The 25,279-nt window shown below is 37.4% G+C and overlaps 1 protein-coding gene across 1 annotated transcript in view; it reads right to left on the reverse strand.

The window, feature by feature from the left end:
- The window catches only part of PROS1 (protein S), a 104,176-nt gene that overhangs the window by 20,533 nt on the left and 58,364 nt on the right, over positions 1-25,279 (reverse strand). Inside the window, exons 4-10 of the mRNA XM_031009774.3 lie at positions 20,382-20,468; positions 13,025-13,147; positions 12,788-12,919; positions 7,804-7,929; positions 5,443-5,564; positions 3,576-3,691; positions 1-123 (exon numbers count right to left, since the gene is read on the reverse strand). The exon at positions 1-123 is cut by the window's left edge and continues 67 nt beyond it. Coding sequence (XP_030865634.2) covers positions 1-123; positions 3,576-3,691; positions 5,443-5,564; positions 7,804-7,929; positions 12,788-12,919; positions 13,025-13,147; positions 20,382-20,468 — 829 coding nt within the window. The remainder of the gene's footprint in view (positions 124-3,575; positions 3,692-5,442; positions 5,565-7,803; positions 7,930-12,787; positions 12,920-13,024; positions 13,148-20,381; positions 20,469-25,279) is intronic.

Here is a 25,279-nt window from a genome sequence, read left to right on the forward strand (position 1 = left end):
AGCTGAACTTCAATCTTTCCACCACGAAGTGCAATCAGGAGCCATGCTGAGTGATCGACAGATTCTGCGTACAGTATCACGCCTTCTGAATCATATGTCCGGAAATCAAATTCTGCTGAAAATCTAAACAATGGACAAAGAGAGATCCTTAAGAGTAAGAAATACAGAAAGCTTAATGCATTATTCTTTTTTTCTTGTACTGACAAACAGTAACACAGACAGAGTCAATTATTTATTTCTTTTTCTGGAATTAATAAAAGAGAAGGGCAGAATTAGACTGCTCATGTATTATCTCTGGTTCCATGTATGTTTAAAATTAAGTTATTATATTTTCTTGCTTATACTTGGAATCTTTTCCCCAGGGAACAGATGCTTTGGTAATTTGTCATCTTTCTTTGGCATATATTTTGATAGCACCTTCCAAATGATGGAATTAATACACAGGTATAAGTATCAGGCACACTATATCTCTCCTGGAGCCTTTTATACACTATATAATCTGACATTAAGAAGTGGTAGCTTTTTGTTGTTGTTGTTCTTTTTTGTTTGTTTTTGTTTTTGCTGTATCCATAAGTGATCATAAAATGTGTTACAATTTCATCGTTGGTTTATTCATCAAAAGGCATATTTTCCCTATAATTTCACATGTCAGGAATCACTCGTGGAGATCTACAAGATGGCACATGGATGACTGCAGACATCATTAAGCCTTCATGTGTGGTAAGAAAGGTAAAATTTAAAAACTTAAAATATATCTATTAGCTTTCCTAAAACTCCAATTGCATAAGTCACTGTTGTAGAATACACAGAAGGAAAACTTAAAAGACATAGTCTACCCATGTGTTTGGGGGGTATCTGAGTGCTGGCAACATCTGTTGCTATTAAGACTCTAGACATATATGTAGCTATTACAGGGGAGAAAAGTCTTAGGATGCAGGACTTAAAATAACATGTGTTGATTCAGTATCCTTAAAACACTTCAATGAGAATCAGCATTGAAGTTTCCAAGGGACTAGCAAATCCACATGATTGACGAAAGACAAACAGGGAAAAGGAACAATAGCTGAATAACTATTAGTCACCTAACTTAAAATAAAGGCAATTTAAGTTAAAGAGTCTGGACTTCAGATAATTGCTATATTAGGCAGGACAGAATCCCACACTCTTACCGCAATATAGTAAAATAGTAATAGTAATAGAGGCACCATTTGCAATGGGGCACATATCTCCCTCAAATGGAACAAAGAAAAGGTGACAAAATGAATGTTTTCATCTTTAGAATTCCCAAGAAATATTAAAAAAGAGGTAAAATGTGGAGTAAAGCATGTTGGATGGATAACAATGTAGTAGGAATTTACTGAACTCAGATTATGAAAAAAAGAACAATTTTGCTTGGAATAAGGACTTCTATGCTCTTTCATAATTATCTGAGCATTTTGCTGATGTGAAGCAATATTATCTTGCCAAAATCCAAATCTGTGTATGCTCAGGATCTTCCAGCAGTTGATTCTATTATGGAGATAATTTCCTTTTCTTTGTAAAATCAGGCTGAAATCATAGTTTCAAAGGGTCATATTCTGCATATTTTGTTTCTGGAATATATCATCAGCATATTGATTCATTACAATGGGGAACAATTCATTCTTTTTCACAAGCATGGTAAACAGGAAAATAGAATGAATTTGTTGACATTTACGGAGGGAAAGTATTTGATCATGAGCAACAGACATCAAGAAATTTGCAAAAATAAATAAAAGCACTAGCTATTCTTTGTGTTGATCACACAGGGGGCAGTTTATAAAAATTCATCAAGCTATACATTTAATCTAATGTGTACATATCGGTACATACTTTATATTTCAATGAAAAGTTTAAAATAAATAAATAATAAATTCTGGAAAAAATAATTTGTCCAATTCCGATCCCATGTTAGAGATCAAACTACTGTGAATCATCAGTGAGAAATGAACAAACTCCTGGAGATTGGCTCCAGGACCTCTGGATGGTATCAATATCCACAGATGCTCAAGTCCTTTATATAAAATGGCATAGTATTTGCATATAACCTATGCACATCCTCTCACGTACTTTAAGTCATCTCTACATTATGTATAATACTCAATACAATGCAAATGTTATGTAAATAGTTGTCATACTGTATTGTGTCTTATTTGTATTATTTTGTATTGTATTGTCATTGTGTTTTTTTCTGAATATCTACCCGAGGTTGGTTAAATCCACAGATGAGGAACTCAAGGATTTGGAGGATCAATTGTATTCCTAAAAGTGTTATTTACTAGAACTAATATTTTTCTCTCATTATTATTCTCATAGCAGGGAAGGGTTTACTCCAATCTCTATCATTGGAAGATATTAGTTGCTCTGTGATGTTAAAGGAAAAAAACCACATATTGGCAGAAATAAAGTGTGGAAGGAGCACCGTTACTTAAGTATTTATGTAAGTTATTGATCTTAGAATAATTTTCAATGTTTTTAATAATGTCTATGAATTTAGTTGAATTATTTAATGAATAATCATTCATGTATCTAACATTAAGTTCTAAACATACATGCTTATTTAATTAAAATATTTTAAAATTTGAACTGTATAATCTGTCTCAAGTATTTTTCCTTCTCATTATTCCAAAAAAAATCCAATTTCTTTCTTCTACTTCCAGCAATGTATGCTTCTGAGAAAATCTGATAACTGAAGTACAATTATGGCAGATCACCTGAGGTGATCACCTGAGGTCAGGAGTTTGAGACAACCCTGGGCAACGTGGTAAAACTCTGTCTCTACTAAAAATACAAAAATTAGCTGGGTGTGGCAGCTCACACCTGTAGTCCTAGCTACTCAGAAGGCTGAAGCAGGAGAATTGCTTGACCTGGGAGGTGAAGGTTGCAGTGAGCCGAGATTGCACCACTGCACTCCAGCCTGGGCAACAAAGCAAGACTCTGTCTCAAAAATAAATAAATATAATAAAATAAAAATTGGATCATAAACATTGCTATAAAAAATAAGTGGAATCATGACTAAAAAACATAAGCATTTACTTCATTTCTGAACTCAATCTAAGTACGATAATAATGGATAAAGTATTTAGACAGCCAACTAAAATTATGTAATATATGTCTTTAAAATGCCACTTAAGCAAGTTTAAATTTTTTCCTTAATAATTTTGAATATAATGATATTCTAAAAGCAATACTGAGTATTTTTTAATACCTGGTTTTCATAACATGTGTAAAGAATAATGGAAATTTCACAAGTACATTAAATCTACTTTCCCAGCTTCTTAGTAAATATGCATTTTCTACAAAAGGAATAATATGGAATAATGTAAAATGTTCATTGGGGAAAGTCAGCCTAGAATGACTCAAAAAGGTTTTAGCATGAAAATTACATGTGTGAAGGAGTAAATTAACTTTAGGTTTCCCCAAGTCATCTCATTGGTAATATGACTATATTATCTGATAGGTAATACAATTTCACACATTTCAAACCTTTTCAGCAACTTTTCTTCTGCCCTTATCTGCTTAACCTCTAGAAATTATCATTGGTATTGGTTCCTCACCTGCTGATTTCTGGCAAACGAAATTTTAAATATAAAACAACCCCTGCAAACTGCTCCGCCAAGTAAAGTAATTCATACTTTGTGTCAAGGTTCAAGGGAAGGCACACTGAAACAACCTGGAATAAAAGAAACCAAATAAACAACAAGAAAATCAAAATGCACAGGTTATTGCTTAATGTTTGTGTGAGGTCATGCATTTTTGTTTGGTTACTAATGTATCATCTGTAATACACTAAAATAATTAAGAATATTTTTGGTAATAATAAATACATATATTCCATTTCCTTGTATAGTCTATCAGTATAACCTCCAAGAATACGTGTGTTTTAAAGTCTCGTTCAATGTGCATGGCTTTCGATCTTTGTCTTTAATACTGCCTTTGCAAATTTTCATCCTAAACACAAACTCTTTCTTCAAGAACCAATATATATTTCTTTAATTAACTGTCAAGGTATATTATCTCCCATGGATTATGTCTGAAAATTATTTTTATTTGAAGTCAGAAATAGGTGTAAGAATTAATGTACCAATAAACAGCACCTCATTCATTCACTCATTCATTTATTAAGCAAAAGTTTTCTGAGCAAGAATGTGCTATCTAGATAGTAAAGGGAATACCGGAAAACACGAAGGAAATAAATATAAATTCAGCTCTCATAGTCTCCAAGAATTTACAAGAACATTATTTAAAGTCATCACATATGGTATCAAGTATTTTTTTCTACGAGTGAAAACAAACATTAAAATGAAAAGCTTTTAACATACAAATTATTGAGCACATATGAGGATATTTTGAGGAGAACTACGTACATAGCACTGTATTAAATATAGGCCCAGAAATAACATTTTATTTCCCCCTAAAACTTTAATAAATCTATTTCAAGGCAGACGGTGATATGTAACTACACCAAATACAGAAATAATAAAGGACTAAATTACAAAATAGATGTTCACACAGCATGGCATTTCAATTAAGTAGTAACGTACCAAATTTACTACAAATGCCAACTAGCTTATTACCAAGTAGGTTGCATATTATTGAATGTGACATTTTCTGGACATATACAGCTTTGTTTTGGCAAGAGCTATAGAGGTATGTATGTATACTTAGTTAAATCATTATTTAGGCATTTTTTATGGTCTGCCTCATAATAATATATAATTTTACCTTCACTTGTCAAAAAAAAGATGCAGGAAAAAAAGAGCTCAGATGGTGACATTTATTTCAATGAAGTAAAAATGAGCACCTACCCCCAATATTCAATTCCTGGGTCAATTATGCATTAAATCTAAGTAATTAAAAGCAAGTTTGAGAGACACAGATTAAGAAATCAACCTCTCTGAATTATGATATACTTAAACCCCACTAAATCCTAGAAATGGTTAAAAGGGTACATTAAAACTGCACTTGTACCCTCTGAAATTTTATGAGCACTTTATAAACCCTATAACGCCTAAGGCATGATCAAACTAGTCAGAGTGGAATCCAGAAAAGTAGACACTGGAAAATGTTTTCACTGAAGTTTCTATGGGAGATTTTTTTTCACAATGAGGGCTGTTAAACTCAGCTTTTCTTGATTTCTTAAGTAAACATACAAGTTGTATTTTATAAATGTACAGACTACAGATAAGTACTCTCTAAACTGTGACTCTACCCTCTTTTTTTTAAACCCAGCCACTAATTATCCCCAATGTTTATGACTTACATGACCATAATTAGTAAATAATCATGACTCATAACCTGCTTAAAGCTACAGCAATTATTGCAGAACGTCTGTATTTTCCTGACTTAGCTATGTGAAAATAAGTATCTAGGATCTCTCATTTTAGAAAACAGGTGAGAAGTTAAGCATTGTAAAATGTTTACCTCACAACTCTTCTGATCTTGGGCAAGTTTGAATCCTTTCTTCCCATCACAATAGCAAGTGTAACCTCCAGGGTAATTGACACAAAGCTGAGCACACATGTTCTCAGAGCATTCATCTATATCTGAGGTAAAAAAAAACACACACACACAAACTTTAATATCCCCTAAATGTTCAATCTTATAGGCAGACGAATATTATGATTGTAGTATGATATAATCAATGATAATCGAACCTTAGGGAAAGAAATACTACGACATCAAACTACATTTAAACATAATACTGAACATGGAAATTTAAACGAGTTACAAGTATAATTTTTATTTACATATTTGAAAGAAAAATTAATTTATAACTTTCAGTGATTAAGTAAAGTATAACAATTCTACCAAATTTCTCATTTTGAATTTGAAGAAAAAAAAGATTGAGAATCTCAACTTAACTGTCATTTCTGATCATTTGAATTTCATTGAGATTACCTCACAATTCATTGCTTTGAAAAAAAGAAAAAAGAAATGAGAAGGGAAAGAGGAAGGGAGAGCATGATGGGGAAGTAAAGGAAAGGAAAGGTAGGGAAGGGAAGGGAAGAAAAGACCCCTTTAACTGAAGGTTGATACAATCAGGAATTAAATGACAATATCAAGAACATTGGAACACTCATAATGCGATAATTAATGTTGGCAGTGAATTTAGGGAAATATCTGTTTTTTTGTTTTTTTTTAAATCTCACTGTGATGTAATCTCCCATATTATGAAATCTTCTATATGGTCCCTGTCCCTACTCCATATTTTGAGAAAATCATTCTTGGAAATTTATAATATTATGTTGAAGCAAACATCTATCTCAGAGTTATATAAGATCATTGACATTTTCATTGGATATGCCCTATGACCTTTAAAACTCCACAAGCTCATAAATGCTATTATTGAATATGTTCTCATAAAATAATTTAAAATAGATTCCCAAAATTAATAATCCTTAGTATTAAAATTGCATATTATTAAAGTTATAGATAAGAGTCATATATAAATCTTTTTAAAAAATATGTCATTCATTAAATAAAACTACAATACAGGTGATGAAGTTGGCTAATGATAATTCCACAGACATCTAGAGTTTTCCACGGTAATTTCTATCTGCAATGGTGAGAAAGGAGAAATGTGTTGCGGGGGCTGGCAGGGGAATATTTTTGGTGATTGCAAAAGGAGATAGGACATCAAAATCTCGAAAGCAGCATACATAGTTAAAAAATATATTGTAAAATTATTATTGATTTAGGCAACTTCATAGAGACAGAAAACAAGATTAGAGGTTACCGCCATCAAGGTAACTAATAAAATAAAACTCACTGCTTAATGGTTACTGCTTAAGAGTTTCTGTTGGGGCTGATGAAAAAGTTTTGGAAATAGCAGTGATGGCTGCATAATGGCATGAATATAATTAATGCCACTGAACTGTACATTTAAAAATGGTTAAAAGAGTACATTAAAACTGTACTTGTAGCCCCTAAATCTATTTTTTAAAAGGTACATTATACATATGTGTGAATATACACACATACATACATATATATATATACAGCCACAATAGAAAAATTAGTATTGATTAGTTCCAGCCATGGCAGTAAATCTGTTTTAAAGTTTTAAAAAATCGAAAGGAAGGTATGAGATAATCTGTATATCATAATAAACAAACCTACAAACAAACAACTATAATATGTTGAAGCTTCCTGATGCACACAGGGCAGCGCCACAGCAGTCACATGAAGTAATAGCACCTTTAAGGGGTTGCCCCAAACCCACAGGCTCTGACATTACCGATCAGTATTTCTTAAATTTCTAGAGTATTGTTATCATTTCTTTATCATGAGATAATAGAACTGTGTCATTTTTTATTTTAGAATAAATGATTTATTTATATATGCACAGAAAAATCACTGAAAAGCTTGGAATAAAAACTAAAGTTTTAACCATGCTCATTGTCTCACTAAGATGATTTTTAAGCTTGTGTCTTTCTTTTCTATCTACTGTTTTTCCTTCCAAAGTGAAATTCTCTTCATCTTTGAATATGATATAAATGATGTGAAAATATGTTTATCTTGTTTTTATCACACATGGAGGTCTCCAATTCATAGGTAGCTCAAAGGGCCAATTGGCGCGCCTAACACCAAACTTAAAGACCATATGCCTTACATACTCTTACTCTGGAAGGAAGGAAGCCAATGATTACCCAACTGAACAAGCTATATTAGGGATAAGAAAATATGACTGTTGATGTCAAACAAAACCAATGCTTTTAAATATCAGTTCAGGGTTCACACCCACCCTCTCCACCATCAGTAATGATACCACCATCATCCTACCTTCACAAGACTTTGATTTGAGATTATATCTGTAGCCTTCAGGGCATTCACATTCAAAATCTCCTGGGATGTTCTTGCACACAGCTGTGCCACAAATGCTGGGCTTCAAAGAGCATTCATCCACATCTATAAATAAAATCACTATATTAAAAAACATTTTTCCCATACCAGCAGACACTACCAAAGAACCCTTGATTTGTGTTTCCTGGATCTAGTTTAATATATGTAATGAGATAACAGATTGGCCTTCGGACCAAAAAACATTAAATCTATCATCATATGTTAGCTCACTAAATATGATTTCTTTCTACAAATGCACAGGGAAATTTGATTGATGTTTGCCATGTTCCTTTCTAGTTATGTTAAGAAGGAGAAAGCTTTAGAAATTTTCTTATCTGCCAGGTTGTGGTGCGAAAATAAATGGAGGTCTTGAAAACAGATTCACTCCATATTATCACAAGTATTTTTTGTACATGGGATGGCTCATCTCTTCTATCTTGTTTCTTTGGAAATGAACAAACATCTAATTAGTACACTACTATTGTTGTCTAAAGTAGACAATAGTGATTCAAATTTAAAATAAGATTAAGGTCTCTAAGTACTTATAAATCTGCAGTTAATCCAATATGAATTTAGTGCTAAATGAATATTCCAGAAATTTCAGATGCATATATTATATTGCCAAATGAAGAAGGAGATAACATATTGATAGCAACTAGTTACTAGATGAGCACCTGTGAAGAAAACAAAACGTGACAGAAATAGTTCAGTGGAGACGGAATTATTAGTGAACTATTCTGTGTACTCTCTGGAGAAAGACAAATTCAGAACAGAAAATATGTTTTCTATTCTAAAAGTTGACAGCTTTTTTTCCAGATTAATAGTCAAAATTTAGGATATTATTTAAAATAATTTGCACAAAAATAATAAAACCAGTTCCCTTGTAGGAATTTTTCTATATTTTGACTGTATCATTGTCAATGTCTTGAGTGTGAAATTGTACTATCATTTTGTAAACTCTTACCACTAAGGGAAAATGGGGTAAAGGGTATATAGCATCTCTCTGTATTACTTCTTACAACTTCATGTGAATCTTTAATTAATTCAAAGTAAAATATCCAATTTTTAAAAAGAGCTAAAAACTCTATGTTTTTGAAATAAAGTAAGCCTGAGCAATAGTGGGACACTGTCTCTACAAAGTTTTTTTTCTTAATTTAGCCAGGAGTGGCCGGGCACAGCAGCAGTGCTGTAATCCTAGCACTTTGGGGGTCAAAGTGTTCGAGACCAGCCTGAGCAACATGGTGGAACCCCACTTCTACATATTAAAAACAAAAAAGGAAAAGAGAAAAAAATTAGCCAGGAGTGGTGGCATGTGTTCTTGTTACTAAGGAGGATAAGGCAAGAGGATCACTTGAACCCAGAAGCTGGGGTGCCTTGAACTATGATTGCACCACTCCACTCCATCCTGGGCAACGGAGGGAGACCCTGTCACTAAATAAATAAATAATAAAATAAAATAAAATAAAATCGGTAAAAATATGTCAATAAGTGTATTTGGTTTGAGGCATATTGCAGGGAATTATTTAGATCATACAAGTTTAAGTTACAGTGCATTGGTTTTACGACTCCAAACTGACATCTAATGTCTGACTGAAAGGTTTTATTCTTTCAGCTGGGCACAGTGGCCCATGTCTGTAATCCCAGCACTTTGGAAGGCCAAGGTGGGCAGATCACTTGAGCTCAGGCGTTCAAGACCAGCCTGGTCAACATGGCAAAACCCCATCTTTACCAAAAAATACAAAATTGGACAGGCGTGGTGGCGTGCGTCTGTAGTCCCAGCTACTCGGGAGGCTGAGGCAGGAGAATCACTTGAACCCGGGAAACAGAGGTTGCAGTGAGCCGAGCTCACACTACATTCCAGCCTGGGCATCATAGCGAGACTCTGTCTCAAAAAAAAAAAAAAAAGAAGAAGAAAAGAAAAGTTAAGCTTTATTCTTTCATCTTTAGACAGTTATTGGCAACTGGATCCCAACCATTTCTACATCTTGGCAAAGGTCCCATTGTAATAGTGTTTTTTGTGGTTTTTGTTTGTTTGTTTGTTTGTTTGTTTGTTTTGAGACAGATCTGTTGTGATCGCAGCTCACTGCAAGCTCTGCCTCCCGGGTTCATGCTATTCTCCTGCCTCAGCCTCCGGAGTAGCTGGGACTACAGGCACCCGCCACCACCCTGGTTAATTTTTTTGTATTTTTAGTAGAGACAGGGTTTCAGCGTGTTAGCCAGGATGATCTCGATCTCCTGACCTGGTGATCCACCCACCTCGGCCTCCCAAAGTGCTGGGATTACAAGCATGAGCCACAGTGCCTGGCTGTAATAGTTTTTTATATATTCTTCTATCTGTTTTCTACGTTATTACTTACATATCATGACTAAACAATAATGCAAATGAATATAAGAACAGATGTGGTCATCAGGAACATTCCTATTAATAAGAGTACTTTTGTAATCATTTACACATATATATGTGTACTAACTGAGTGGATAAGAATTAAATACTTTTTAATTTTTAAAAAGTCATAAATCTGGCCAGGTGTGGTGGCTCATGCCTGTAATCCCATGACCTTGTGAGGTTGAAGCAGATGGATCACTTCAACCCAAGAATTTGAGACCAGCCTGGACAATATGACAAAACTCCATCTGTCTCTGCACAAAAGCTACAAACATTAGCCAGGCATGGTGGTGCACACCTGTAGTCCCAGCTACTTGGGAGGCTGAGGTGGGAGGATCTCCCAGGAGGTTGAGGCTGTAGTGAGTTGAGATCGTTCCACTGCACTCCAGCCTAGGTGACAGAGTGAAACCCTATCTATCTTAAAAAAACAATAAAAACACAAATTCTTTAGAAAGAGACTATTAAAGTATTTAAGCGTAGAAGTAAGAATGGGTACTATTTGTTTACAAAATGCATATGGTATCCAGCATTGTGATGGTTTTTCTATCACTCATGTTCTAATGACAGTCTTTTTTTTTTTTTAATTATACTTTAAGTTCTAGGGTACATGTGCGCATTGCGCAGGTTAGTTACATATGTATACATGTGCCATGCTGGCATGCTGCACCCACTAACTCGTCATCTAGCATTAGGTATATCTCCCAATGCTATCCCTCCTCCCTCCCCCCACCCTACAACAGTCCCCAGAGTGTGATATTCCCCTTCCTGTGTCCATGTGATCTCATTGTTCAATTCCCACCTATGAGTGAGAATATGCGGTGTTTGGTTTTTTGTTCTTGCGATAGTTTACTGAGAATGATGGTTTCCAATTTCATCCATGTCCCTACAAAGGACATGAACTCATCATTTTTTATGGCTGCATAGTATTCCATGGTGTATATGTGCCACATTTTCTTAATCCAGTCTATCATTGTTGGACATTTGGGTTGGTTCCAAGTCTTTGCTATTGTGAATAATGCCGCAATAAACATACGTGTGCATGTGTCTTTATAGCAGCATGATTTATAGTCCTTTGGGTATATATTCTAAGTAGTCTCAAAATCCAAACTCAAACAGACCTTCAAATAGGCAGATAAGAAAGATACATGATCACAAATTGGATAACTGTTTAGAAGAATTTGTTGTTAATGTAGTTCACTTTAGAGTCATTTAACTGCAGTTTAAATAATATTATAGTACATTTTATCATACTAAACACTGCTATTCAGTAAGAGATGGATGATTTGAACATGAATCCAATTTAGGGCTTTACCAAAATATATATAAAATAAAGAGTCGAACAAGAAATTCACATTTTAACTTACTTTTTTTTTTAACATTTTAGCAAAACAAACAAACAAAAAGTAGTGGAGGAGAGAACTTGGATATTATATTGTATCCAGTTTCTAAAGGCAAATTTTAAGTCAAGGTGGGAAATTTTATTTTTAGTCATCCATACACCTGGTATGAATACTTGAAGATTTAGTCATAGCATTAACACAGCCAAACTGAAAGACAGTATACAGAGAGAAAAAAAGTCAAAATTTAGGGATAGGAAAACAATGAAAAACAAAACAAATACACTAGTAAAATGACTTGTTAGAAAGCTAAACTAACAGGGAATATTTAAGTCTGAAGAAGAAAAGGAGTTATGAACAATGATATGATCTTAAAGGTATAAAGAGAAAGAAAACTAGATCTTTTACTTTCCCAAAACCACAACAGGAAATGAGGTGCCAGATGAAGGGCTGATGTTGGAAATCAGAAAAGTATTTCTGAAAAGGAAAAATAAAATACAATGGAAGAGGTTATTGCAGTGGATTTCTTTCTATGGCTATGTATCTTACTAGAAGAGAATAAAAAATATAATGTCTGAAAACAGGATAAACAATGATTTTGCAAAGTTTGTAGCATGCAAAGACTTGCATTGAAACATCACTTTATAATGAAATTCCTTATTGAAACATGCACACAAGTGTGTACACGCACATACAATAAGAAAATTTTTAAAAATTGTGTTATCAGTACTGTAAACTAAAATGCAGGCCAGGCAGAGAGCTCCCACCTGTAAACCCAACACTTTGGGAGGCTGAGACAGGAGGCTCACTTGAGTTCAAGATCAGTTTGGGCAACATGATTAACCCCATCTCTACAAAAAATACAAAACAAAACTAGCTGGGCATGGTGGCATGCACTTGTAGTCCCAGCTACTTGGGAGGCTGAAGTCAGAGGATCAATTAAGCTCAGGAGGTCAAGGCTACAGTGAGCCATGATGGAGCCACTCTACTCCAGTCTGGGAGACAGAGTGAGACCCTATCTCTCAAAAACAAACAAAAGCTAAAAAGCAGTTCCACAGTATCACAAGGCTTCAATGTCGATAAAAATGTGTTAGTATAAGCACTTACATATCATTTTTCCAAAAATTTGCTAGTAAAATTTCTCTAACTGGGATTATTCTCACATAGTAAATGTGTTTTAATTCTACCATCCTGCTCTTACCTTTACAATCTTTCTTATTTGAAAGCATAACAAAACCACTTTTACAGGAACAGTGGTAACTTCCAGGTGTATTATCACAAATTTGACTGCAACCTCCATTTATATTTGGGGGATCTTTGCATTCATTTATGTCTAAAACAGGAAAAAAATAAATTATTTTTAAAGTAATATAACCTGCAGAGAACTTTTCAGGAGACCAATCCTGATGAGCTGGGGGGCGGGGGTTATTATACATACCAAATTCACACTTTTCTCCTTGCCAACCTGGTTTACAAGTGCAAGTAAAAGAAGCTTTTCCATCTTTGCAGCTCATATATCCATCTTCATTGCATGGCAGAGGACTACACTGGTCTGGAATGGCTGAAGGAAACAGATATCTATTTTTTTTTTATCTCATGTCATGGTAAAATAAAATTGTGTGTACTATAATAAAAATCCTGAAGCCTACAACCAATGAAAAAAAAACCCACAACTCCTTTCTTTAAATAATACTTTTCCTAAATTAAAAAGTGAGCCTATTAGGCAAATCTTTATAATTATTTTGTAAAAATAAACTACAGATGGCAGCAGTGGCCCATGTAGAGTGGCTGCTGCCAAGACGCCAGTGGCAGTGGGGATGTGGGCCAGGGCCTCCCACTCCACGGAGCAGATAGGAGCCCCACACTCCCCGGATGCTGCTGCAGCTTCCCTGTCATGGCTCCGGACCCGGGTGTCTCTGTGCTCTTAGGGGCCTGCTCCCGCTGCCAGGCTTCTCCCCGCAGCAGGCATCCGCTCTGATCTTAGAGGCATGGCCAGGGCTGCACGTGCCATGGAGCTGGTAAAAGCCAAGGACAAGGGGGAGCTCCACCCCTTCCAAACTGGTGGGACAAGAGTCCCCTGAGTGCAGCTGCAGCTGCCCAAGCCTGGCTGGAAACCTGGGCACCTCTGTGCTCTTGAGGGTCTGGGGAGGCCCATTCTGCCCACCACAGGCTCAGAAGTGCCTGCTCTTGCTTCCTGACCTCACCTCACTCCTGGCACCCACTCTGGTCATGGAACAAGGTTGGAGCTGAAGCCAGCTGTTGTCGCAGCCTAGCTGGGTGGGCATAAGCTCAGGGCAGTGCTAACATGCCAGCACCCTGCCCCCTCCAGTCTTTGGGCTCCAACAAGCATGGGAAGGGAGCTGAGGGGGGTGCTGAGGGCAGCTCAGTGCTGGCCTGCAGGCACCCCCTTGGCACAAACAGCCTGGGTGCCATGAACAGTGGCAGGAGGTAGACAGCTTCCTAGGTGGAAAAGGGTAGGTCCCCTGTGAAGTCCCACCTTCAGGCTGGGGAAGGCCTGAGGCCTGTGGGCTGGGCTACCAGTCCTGCTGACTGATGGGGGAACACTTGGTGCTTTTTCCTGGGCCCACCCATGGCAGCCCATGGACCAGTCAGCATGCACTTTCCCTCTCTGAAGACCATAAAAACCCCAGACTCAGCCAGAGCAGAACAGATATCCAGACAACCAGCTGCAGAAAGGAGCTACCATCTCCAGGGCCTCCTGTGTACTGGGAGCTGCAGACATCGAATGACCTGTCTGTAGAGAAGAACCACCGTCTCCAGGACCTCCTCTGCTGAGAGCTGCTGATGGGAGAACCAGCTGCAGACAGGAGCCACCCACTCTAGGCCTCCTCTCTACTGAAAGCTGCAGAGACAATGGGATGACCTGGCTACAGAGAGGAGCCACCCGCTTCAAGCCCTCCTCTCTGCTGAGGGCTGAACACTTGATGGGACAACCTGACTACAGAGATGAGCTACCCACTGAGGGTCTCCTCTGAGCTGTTCTAATGCTCAGTAAAGTTCCTGTTCATCTTGCTCACCCTCCACTTTTCTGCATACCTCATTCTTCATGGATGCAGGACAAGAACTCAGGCAAAGGCACCACCAGCCACAGAAGTTTCCAGCCAGAAAAGCAACACCCCAAAGATCCCATAACACTACTTTTGCATTGCAAGTATATACAGTATTTCATAACTGTAATTTAGATATTTTTCAAAATATATTACCTCATTTGAGCCTTAGAACAATTCCATGAGGTAGACAGAACAATACTATTCTCAACATTAAGAGAAAAAAGAGGCTAGGTGTGATGGCTCACACCTGTAATCCCAGCACTTTGGGAGACCAAGGCAGGCAGATCATTTGAGGCCTAGGCAACAAGGTGAAACCCTGTCTTTACTAAAAATACAAAACTTAGCTGGGCATGGTGGCACATGCCTGTAGTCCCAGCTACTCAGGAGTCTAAAGTGCAAGAATTGCTTGAACCTGGGAGGCAGAGGCTGCAGTAAACTGAGATCATGCCACTGTGATAGAGCCAGGCTCTCTCTCAAAAAAAAGAAAAAGAAAAAAGAAAAAGAACTTAAAATTTTCAATTTGGACTAAGATGATGTAACAAGGAATAGATTTATCTTCCTGCCTTAAATAAGTAGAACTTCAGTCTAACTATGTAAAATAATGGTTTTTCAAACATTGGAGAACAGGAAGGAGAACACGGTAATTCCTAAGGAAAAGAAAATAAACAAGCTGAGACCTATAATTGGACCACATTACTGCCTGGAGATAGCTTCTATGCAACAGTGCAAGAAACACAAACAGATCCCAGTGGTCTCCCTGGGTTGAGAAAACAAATATTGGAGTTTGGGGAGATCAAATTAGAATTTTGCTGGTCAGAGTACTATAAAGGCAGAGAGAGGGAAAAAATGTGTGTGTATGGAAAGAGAGAGAGAAAGAGAGATAGAGGAAAAGAGAAAGAGTCTCCAGAGATCTGCAAAAAGATCCCGTAGGGTCTTTGGCTGAATGATGATTTGCACAGGAAAATTTCCAGAGCTCATAGAGGGATAGGGATAGTTTGTTTTAGACTACCCAGACCTAAAATATTTCACAGTACAAATGGCATCAGGTAGAATCCTCACAAGGACTTATTATTGAGGCTAAATTTGTTTTAAGCTAATGGCTACTCCGGATTGCCTTAACAGAGCTTAAAATCAAACCTCAAAAGATTTGTTTTTAATGTATTCCACATAAGTTACCTAAATGCCACAACAAAATCAAACACTGTTTGGAAGAAGAAAAGAAAATCCAGGACCCAGCAACGTAAGCTGTAAGCTTATTTTCTTTTCCTTGGGAGTCACAGTGTTCTACTTCCTGTTCTCCAATGTTCAAAACCATTATTTTATATACTTAGACCAAAGTTCTACTTATTTAAGGCAGAAGGATAAACTTGGTCCCTGTTACATCATCTTAGCCCAAACTGAAAGTTCCAAGTTCTTTTTTCTATTTATACCGAGAATAGTATTGTTTGCTTGGTCCAATAAACAATTAAAAATAAGTAGAGGTCAGATGCAGTGGTTCACTCTGCACTTTGGGAGGCAGAGGAGGGAGGACATTTGAGGCCAGGAGTTAAGACCAGCTTGGGCAACATAGCGAGACATAATCTTTAAAATTAATTTTAAAAATAAATGCCCCAGCTGTGGTAGTTCATGCCTGTTGTCCCAGCTATTTGAGAGGCTAAGGGAGGGGGATAGCTTGAGTCCAGGAGTTTGAAGTTACTGTGAGCTATGATCACACCACTGCACTCCAGCCTGGGTAACAGTGAGACCCTTATATCCAAATAAAATAAAATACAATATAAAATTAAATTAAATTAAAAAATACTCATGTAAAGAAACAAGAAAAAAAAGTACAACCAAGAGAAAAATCAATAGATGAAAATATATCTAAAATGAAAGAGATGACCAAAAATCAGAAAAATAAGTAAATAAAATTATTTTAAATGCACTCCACATGTTCCAGTAGTAAATATAGGCATGATGAAAAAAAAATAAAATAAAATAGAAGACATGGAGCAGACCAAAATGGAACTTATTGAAATGAAAAATAAACTATATAAAATGAAAAATACACTAAATCAGATTAAAAGTAAATTATACATGGGAGAAGAAAAGAAGAGTGAACTTGAAGACATAAAAACTATCCAAAATCAAGGAAGGACAGATAAGAAGTATAAAAACAATAAATACATAAATAAATTGATAAACAACTAGAGCATGAATGACTTGTTAAACAATATCAAATGGCCTAATACATGCTATCGACATTTCAAGAGAAGAGGAAAGATAGCAGGGAAAATGAAAAAAGAAATTTGAATAAATAATAGTAAATCATTTTCTAAATTTGATAAAAACTATGAACACATAGATCCAAGAAGCCCGCTAAACATCAATGAGGATAAACCTAAAAATACTGTGTCAAATTAGAGAAAACCAGAGAAAAAGAGAAATCTAAAACACAGAGCATATATAGAGAAAAAAAAAAGCTAAGAATAACACCAGATTTTCCATCAGCATCTATTCAAGTGAAAGGACAATGGAGAGACATCTTTGACATACTGACAGAGCACTATCAACGTGGAAGTCTTTACCCAATAAAAATATCTCCCAAAAATAAAGGCAATATACTATTTTTTAATTAAAAAGTAGGAGAAATACTGGGCGCGGTGGCTCATGTCTGTAATCCCAGCACTTTGGGAGGCCAAGGCGGTCAGATCACAAGGTCAGGAGATCAAGACCATCCTGGCTAACATGGTGAAACCCCATCTCTCCTAAAAATACAGAAAATTAGCCAGGCATGGTGGTGAGCACCTGTAGTCCCAGCTACTCGGGGGGCTGAGGCAGGAGAATGGCATGAACCTGGGAGATGGAGCTTGCAGTGGGCTGAGATTGTGCCACTGCACTGCAGCCTGGGCGACAGAGTGAGACTCTGTCTCAAAACAAAAAAAAAAAAAGAGAGAAAATCCATCTTCCTCAGATATGTAGTATAAGAAATGTTAAAATAATTTCTTCAGGCAGAAGGAACATGTTGTCAATGTGGTCACATGGAAATGTGGATCTACGAAAAAGAATATGGAATGCCAGAAATGGTAAACATATGAGAAAATACAGAACAATGTTTTCTGGGCCAGGTGCCAATGGCTCATGCCTGTAATCCTAGCACTTTGGGAGGCCAAGGTGGGTTGATCACTTGAGGCCAGGAATTTGAGACCAGCCTAGGCAACATGGCAAAACCCTGTCTCCATAAAAATACAAAAAAATTAGCTAGGCCTAGAATCCCAGCTACTTGGAAGGCTGAGGCACAAGAATGATTTGAATCCAGCAGAGGTTGCAATGAGCTGAGATTGTGCCACTGCACTCCAGCTTGGACGACAGCACAAGACTCTGTCTCAAAAATAAATAAATAAACAAATAAAACAATAAAACAATATTTTCTCATTTGATAAGCTATTTATAAATTAACATATCATGGAGTTTATAATGTATAATATTAAAATGTAAGGCAGAAACAGCATAAAAACATAGAGGAAATGAGGCCTGGCACAGTGGCTCATGCCTGTAATCCCAGCACTTTGGGAGGCCAAGGCAAAAAGATCACTTGAAGCCAGGGGTTCAAAACTAGCTAGGCAACAAAGTAAGACCCTATCTCTACAAACAAATTTAAAAATTAGCTGGACGTGGTGCTACACGCCTGTAGTCCTAGCTACTAAGGAGGCTAAGGCAGAAGGAAAGAAGGATTTGAGACAAGGAGTTCAAGGTTGCAGTGAGCTATCATCACCCCACCACACTCCAGCCTGGGCTAGAGAGTGAGATCCTGACTGAAAAAAAAAAAAAAAGAAAGAAAAGAAAAGAAATGAGTAAAAGAAGTTTGAGAAGCATAATTAATAACAGAGGAGATAAAATGGAATCAACTTCCCCCCCTAAAAAAAAACTCAAGTAAGCAATACAATTGCTGTAGGAAAAGAAAAAAAACAAAGAACAGATGGGATTAACAGACTTTAACCACCATCAATGGTAACATTAAATGTAAATGTCTATAGTCTAACACTCCAATTAAAAGACAGAGATTGTCAGATTGGAGAAAACAGCAAGACCCAAAAGAAACTCACTTGAAATATAAACACACTGGTATGTTCAAAGTTAATGGATGGAAAAGTAAACCATAAAAACACTAATCAAAAGAAAGCCAGAGTGACAACACTAATATAGGATAGATTTTAGAATAAGGAATATTACCAGAGAAAAAGAGCAATATTAAGAAGTACAAAGTAAGGCCTGGAATGGTGTTTCATGCCTGTAATCCTAGCACTTTGGGAGGCCCAGGTAGGAGGATTGCTTGAGGCCAGGAGTCTGAGACCAGCCTGGAGAACACACCCAAGACTCCATCTCTATAAAAAATAAATTAGCCAGGAGTGATGATATGTGCCTATAGTTCCAGCTACTCAGGCGGCTGAGGCAGGAGGATTGCTTGACCCTAGGAGGTTGAGGCTGCAGTGAGCCATGATTGCACCATTGCACTCCAGCCTGGGCAACAGAGCAAGAGCTTGTCTAAAAAAAAAAAAAAAAAAAAAAAAAAAAAAAAAAAAAAAAAAAAAAAAGTACAAGTAAAGACCAATTATAGTGCCTTGTTTATTTTCTTCCTAAAATATCAAAGCACTTTATCAATATAGCAAATGACATGCCATTTGTTTTTTATTTGTAATTTCTGTCCCCTCATTAGACACTGCAATAGTCTCTTGATTTCTGCACATTTCCACACCAGCCTCTAAACTTCCCAGTCAACTGTACATGTTCTTCCCATCCTTCCAATACTTCCAATACACCCAATACTGCCTATATTTCTATCTCTTTGCATATGTTAGCCAAAGAAAATTTTTGTTGTTAAACAAATAAATAACCAACCTAGCTAACGCCTAATTAATTCCATAATTTTTTTAAAAAGTCTTCATAGGATCAAGTTTTTTTTGAAATGTGGCAATACATTAGGTATTAGTTTAAAATCATAGAAAAGAAAATAATAAAAAATTTTTTCAAAATTATTATTATTCTGTTATTTCATAAATTTTAAGAAAAGATAAAGCATGAATTAAATCATTAAATATACGTATTCAGACAAACTGTACTCCCTGTGTAATTACAAGCACTTTAAATTAGAGAAAAACACAGTTAAATGAATATCTAGAGAATTTCAATCCTGGATGTAAAATATTCTCTGAACAAACATCACAATTTATATCCTGTGGTGGCACCATTTGCTTTTACTAATTTACCAATTTACCAACAAAGAGTCAAAAATAGTGTACCAGAATCATCATTAGGCCCCTTGTGAACTTCAGAGCAAGAAAGCTAATTTGATTCATATAACATTTTCCATGTTTATATTATCAGTGCCAAAAAGTTAGAAGAATAAACATGGCTCTACTGTAACATTTAGTCACACTACATGATTATGCAACAACAGCCAAAATAAAGCTGTTGGGAATAAAAATTCTGAAGCTGATAACCTTTAGGAACAGAGAACACTGTTCAGTTTAAACATTAGGCAAAAAAATTCATTCTGAGTAATACAGGAGCATTTACAACTATAAACAAGTATTAGAAATGCAGTTTGAAAATACTTCCTTGCTGGGCATACAACCCATCAAAGGATCATTTCTCAATTTTTAAACATTAGTTTATATTACCATGGGTGTACTTTACCTACAGAGTTTTTGTTTTGTTTTTTCAATTGATGGTAGAAGTGCTTACCATTGACACAGCTTCTTAGGTCAGGATAAGCATTAGTTGACTGACGTGCAGCAGTGAATAACCCAGTTTGAAAAGAGCGAAGACAAACTGAAAATAAAAACAAACATAATCTTCTTAGAGTAGACACACATACTTGATCTGAATTCATGGTAGGAACTGTCCCAAGAGGTAGGACATTTATGCTCCTGTAGATTCACAAGATTCAGTCTTCAAAATGCAACACTAAATGTTTCCATCTACCTTTCTGAAAAATTAAAAATCTACAAGCAAGATGGCAACAGATACAGAAACATAAAAAATAAGTCTGTGACAGCTTCTTCTCTCTGGAGAAGAACCTTAAAGTCAGAAGTGAAAAAAACCTTGATTTAGCATAGAAATTTATTGTCATATAAGTCTATGTTTTTACTTCCACAGCAGAAACAAGATGTTACCCTCAAATCTACTGACCAGAGTCTGATTTATAAAGTATATGTAATTAAGTCAATAGAATCAGTTCGTGTTTCTACTTGCTGTAGGCTACTTCCAATTCTTCTCATGTTGCCCTGAGATTAATACAGTAATATTTGTATAATGCTTCTATATTACAAAACAGGTTTACTTCATTCCCTTCATTCTTCACTACAACTCTGTGAAATCAGATATAGCAACCTGGTAGATATTGCTAGGAAACTAAGAAATAACAGCTGGAATTGTAAAGATGAAATACTTTGTGACTTTAACGTAACTACGAGTTACTTAGTGCCAAAAATATATTTCTTAACAGGCACTAAAGACACCATATGTATTACTTCATTGTTCAGACAGTCACCAGCTTACTATAAAAAAGATGGTGTTTTACTTAGCTTTTGCCAAGGAACAAACCACCCCCAAAATTAGTAGCTTAAGTAATCATTGTATTTTTCTCATGATTTGTGGTTCAAATATTTGCAGAGTTTGGTTGGGTTGTTCGTCTCTGCTGCCAATGGAGTCAACCAGGATGGCTGGGGCAGGGGACTGCTTCCAAGATGGAGCTAATGTTCTTTGGCATCTCTCTTTCCATATAATAGATCATGCTTCAAAGTTCTCCATGTGGGTGTTTCTCTTAGCATGCTGGTCTTAAAATGGCACTTCTTTCATGACAGCTAGCTTCTAAGACAGAGAAAGCAAACTGCCATGGCAGTTATGGGACACTGTATAACTTCTATCATATTCTGTTGATCAAAGGGGTCCCAGGGTCCACCCAGATTCAAAGGGTAGGGTGTGGGTGGGGGATTTATTCTACCTCTTGATGAGGACACAGCAAAATGACACTGTAGAAGGGTATGTGGAATGGAAGACATTTTTAAACCATCTTTGGAAAATACAGTGTATCACAGACAGATTAAAAGATTCATTTGAAGTCAGTATGTGTTTAAGTTACCTATGGCTGCTATGACAAATTACCACAAATTTAGTAGCTTTAAATAATAAAAATTTATTGTTTTACAGTGCCGAGAGTCCAAAACCAAAAGGGCTAGCAGGGATCCATTCCTTCTGGAGACTTCAAGGAAGAATCCCTTTCCTTGCCTTTTCCAGCTTCTAGAGGTCATCTGCATTCCTGGGCTCGTGGCCTCATCCTTGTATGTCTACCAGTTCTTGCTTTATCATTCCATATCTGACTCCATATCTACTACTGACTCTAATCTCCTCCCATCCTGTTATAAGGACCCTTATGGTTTTATCGGGTCCTCTCAGATATCCCAGGATAATGTCTCCATGGAAGGATCTTTCATCACATCTGCCAAGTCTCCATTTGCCATATAAGGTAACAGTCACAAGTTCTAAGGATTAGGACATAGATATGTCTGGGGTGGGGAGGGGCAGGCAGGGTGGAGGAAGGAGGTCATTATTCAGCCTACCATGGTGAGATAGAATATTTTCCCAAATAAGTCTTACCTTACACATTGTGGGGGTGTTTCTGGAGCCCCTATCTGAGTCCACTTTGTGTTGCTATAACAAAATACCACAGACGGGCTAATTTATAAAAGAAAGAAATTTACTTCTCCCAGTTCTGGAGGCTGGGAAGTCTGATATCAAGGTGCTTTAGCGTCTCATGAAGGCCCTCTTGCTACACCATCCCACAGCAGATGGCAAAAGAGTTAGGGCGAAAGAGCAAGAGGCTGAATTTGCAGCCTCAAGCCCTTTTATAATTGGTGTTAGGCTATTCATGATGGTGGAGCCTTAATGACCTAAACACCTCCCATTAGGCCCCACCTCCCAACACTGTTCCATTGGGAATTAAGTTTCCAGCACATACTTTTTGAGGGTCACATTCAAAGCCTAGTATTTGCTCCAGCTCCCAAAATTCATGTCCTTCTCATGTGCAAAATACGTTCATTCCATCTCAATAGTCCTGATATGGTTTAGCTCTGTCCCCACCCAAAAATCTCATCTTGAATTCTAATCCTCCACAATCCCCATGTGTCAAGGGACAGACCAAGTGGAGGTAATTGAATCAGGGGGGCGATTTTCCCCATGCTGTTCTCATGATAGTGAGTGAGTTCTCATGAGATCTGATGATTACTAAGTGTTTGGTAGTTCCTTCTGCGTTCGTTCTCCTTCCTGTTGCCTTGTGAAGAAGATGCCTTGCTTCCTGATATAGTTTGGCTATGTCCCAACCCAAATCTCATTTTGAATTGTAATAATCCCCATGTGTCAAGGGCAGGGCCAGGTGGAGATAATTGAATCATGGGGGCAATTTCCCCGATACTGTGCTCATGGTAGTGAGTAAATCTCACAAGATCTGATGGTTTTATAAATGGGAGGTCCCCTGCACAAGCTCTCTTGCCTGCCACCAGGTAAGAAGTAACTTTGCTCCCCATTCACCTTCTGCCTTGACTATGAGGCCTTTCCAGCCATGTGGAACTGTGAGTCAATTAAACCTCTTTTACATTATAAATTACCCAGTCTCAGGTATGTCTTTATTAGCAACATGAAAATGAACTAATATGCTTTCCCTTTGCCTTCCGCCATGATTCTAAGTTTCCCAAGGCCTCCTCAGCCATGCTGAACTGTAAGTCAATTAAACCTCTTTTCTTTATAAATTATCAAGTCTTGGGTATGTCTTTATAATAGAGTGAAAACAGACTAATATAAGCCCCAATGTATTAACTCATACTAGCACCAACTCAAAAGTCCAAAGTCCAAAGTCTCATCTAAATCAGATATGGGTGAGACTCAAGGCATGATTCACCCTAAGGCAATTCCCACCAGCTATGAGTTTCCAAAATGCAATGAAATAAGCATGATAGACGTTTCCATTACAAAAAGGAAAAACAGGAAAGAACAGTAACTGGTCCTAAGGAAGTCCAAAACCCATTAAGAAAAACAACATAAAATGTTAAAGCTCTAATATAGTTTTCCTTGACTCTATGTCCTGACTTCTGAGCACACAGGGGTAGGGGTTGAGCCCTCAAGGCCTTGGCCAGCCCATCCCTATGGCTTTGCTGGGTGTAGGCCATGCTGCGGCTCTCACAGGTTGGAGTCTTGTGCCAGCAGCTCTCCCAGACAGAAGTTGCATACTGGTAGCCCTATAGTTCTGGGCTCTCAGGGCTTCCCAACTCCCATGGCTCCACTAGGCATTGCCCTGGTGGGGGCTCACTATAGTGGCTCTGCTGCTGTAACAAGTCTCTGCCTGGACACCCCCAGGCTGCCCATAATAACCTTTGAAATCTAGGTGGAGGCCACGTTGACCCCACAGCTCTTGCATTCTGTGCACCTGCAAAATTTACACCACATGAATGCCACCAAGGCTTATGAGGTATGTACATTCCAGAGTGGTGGGTTGAGATGCACCTAGGCCCACTTGAGCCATGGATGGGATGGCCAAGGGACACTGTGCTGAAATTCAAGCAGCAGAGTCCCTAGGTTGTGCAGAGCAGTGGTGGTCCTGCAGGTGCCCCTCTGGAAACTGCATCAAGGTCTTGCTCTGGGCCAGTGATGGGAGAGGCAGCCTCAAAAATCTCCCAAATGTCTTTGAGGTCTTTCGCCCATTGTTTTGAAAAACAGCACCTGGCTCCTTTTATTTATTTATTTATTTTAATTTCAACAGGTTTTGGGGGGAGTAGGTGGTGTTTGGTTACACGTATAAGTTCTTTAATAGTGATTCCTGAGATTTTGGTTCATCCATTACCCAAGCAATGTACACTGTACCCAATATGTAGTCTTTTATCTTTCACCCCGCCTCCACCAGTTCTCCCAAGTCTCCAAAGTCCATTGTATTATTCTTAAACCTTTGCATCCTCATAGTTTAGCTCCCACTTATGACTGTGAACATACAATGTTTGGTTTTCCATTCCTGAGTTACTTCACTCAGACTAAAGAGCCCCTGGCTCCTTTCTATTCATGGTAGTCTCTTTGGCAAATGGTAACTTGGGACACACCCTTGGTTTGCTCTCCTAAAGACCTTTTCACTCTTTTATGACCAGGCTGCGAATTTCCCAAATATTTTTGCCCTGATTCCCTTTTAATTGTAAATCCCAGCTTTAAATCATTTCTCTTTTTCTCATATATTACTGTGTGCAGTTAAAGTAGCCACAAAGGCTGGGCACGGTAGCTCATACCTGTAATCCCAGCTCTTTGGGAGGCTGAGGCATGTAGATCACTTAAGGTAAGGAGTTTGAGGCCGCCCGGCAAACATGGCAAAACGCTGTCTCTACTAAAAATACAAAAATTAGCCAGCTGTGGTGGCACACACCTGTAATCCTAGCTACTTGGGAGGCTGAGGTACAAGAACTGCTTGAACCTGGGAGGCAGAGGCTGCAGTGAGCCAAGATCACACCACTGCACTCCAGCCTGGGTGACAAAGCAAGACTCTGTCTCTAAATAAATAAATAGATAAATAAATTAATGCAGCCACACAGTTCCTTCAATATTTTGCT

The sequence above is a fragment of the Gorilla gorilla genome, chromosome 2 (assembly GCF_029281585.2).
Source record: "Gorilla gorilla gorilla isolate KB3781 chromosome 2, NHGRI_mGorGor1-v2.1_pri, whole genome shotgun sequence".
In the NCBI taxonomy this organism is placed as follows: Eukaryota; Metazoa; Chordata; class Mammalia; order Primates; family Hominidae; genus Gorilla; species Gorilla gorilla.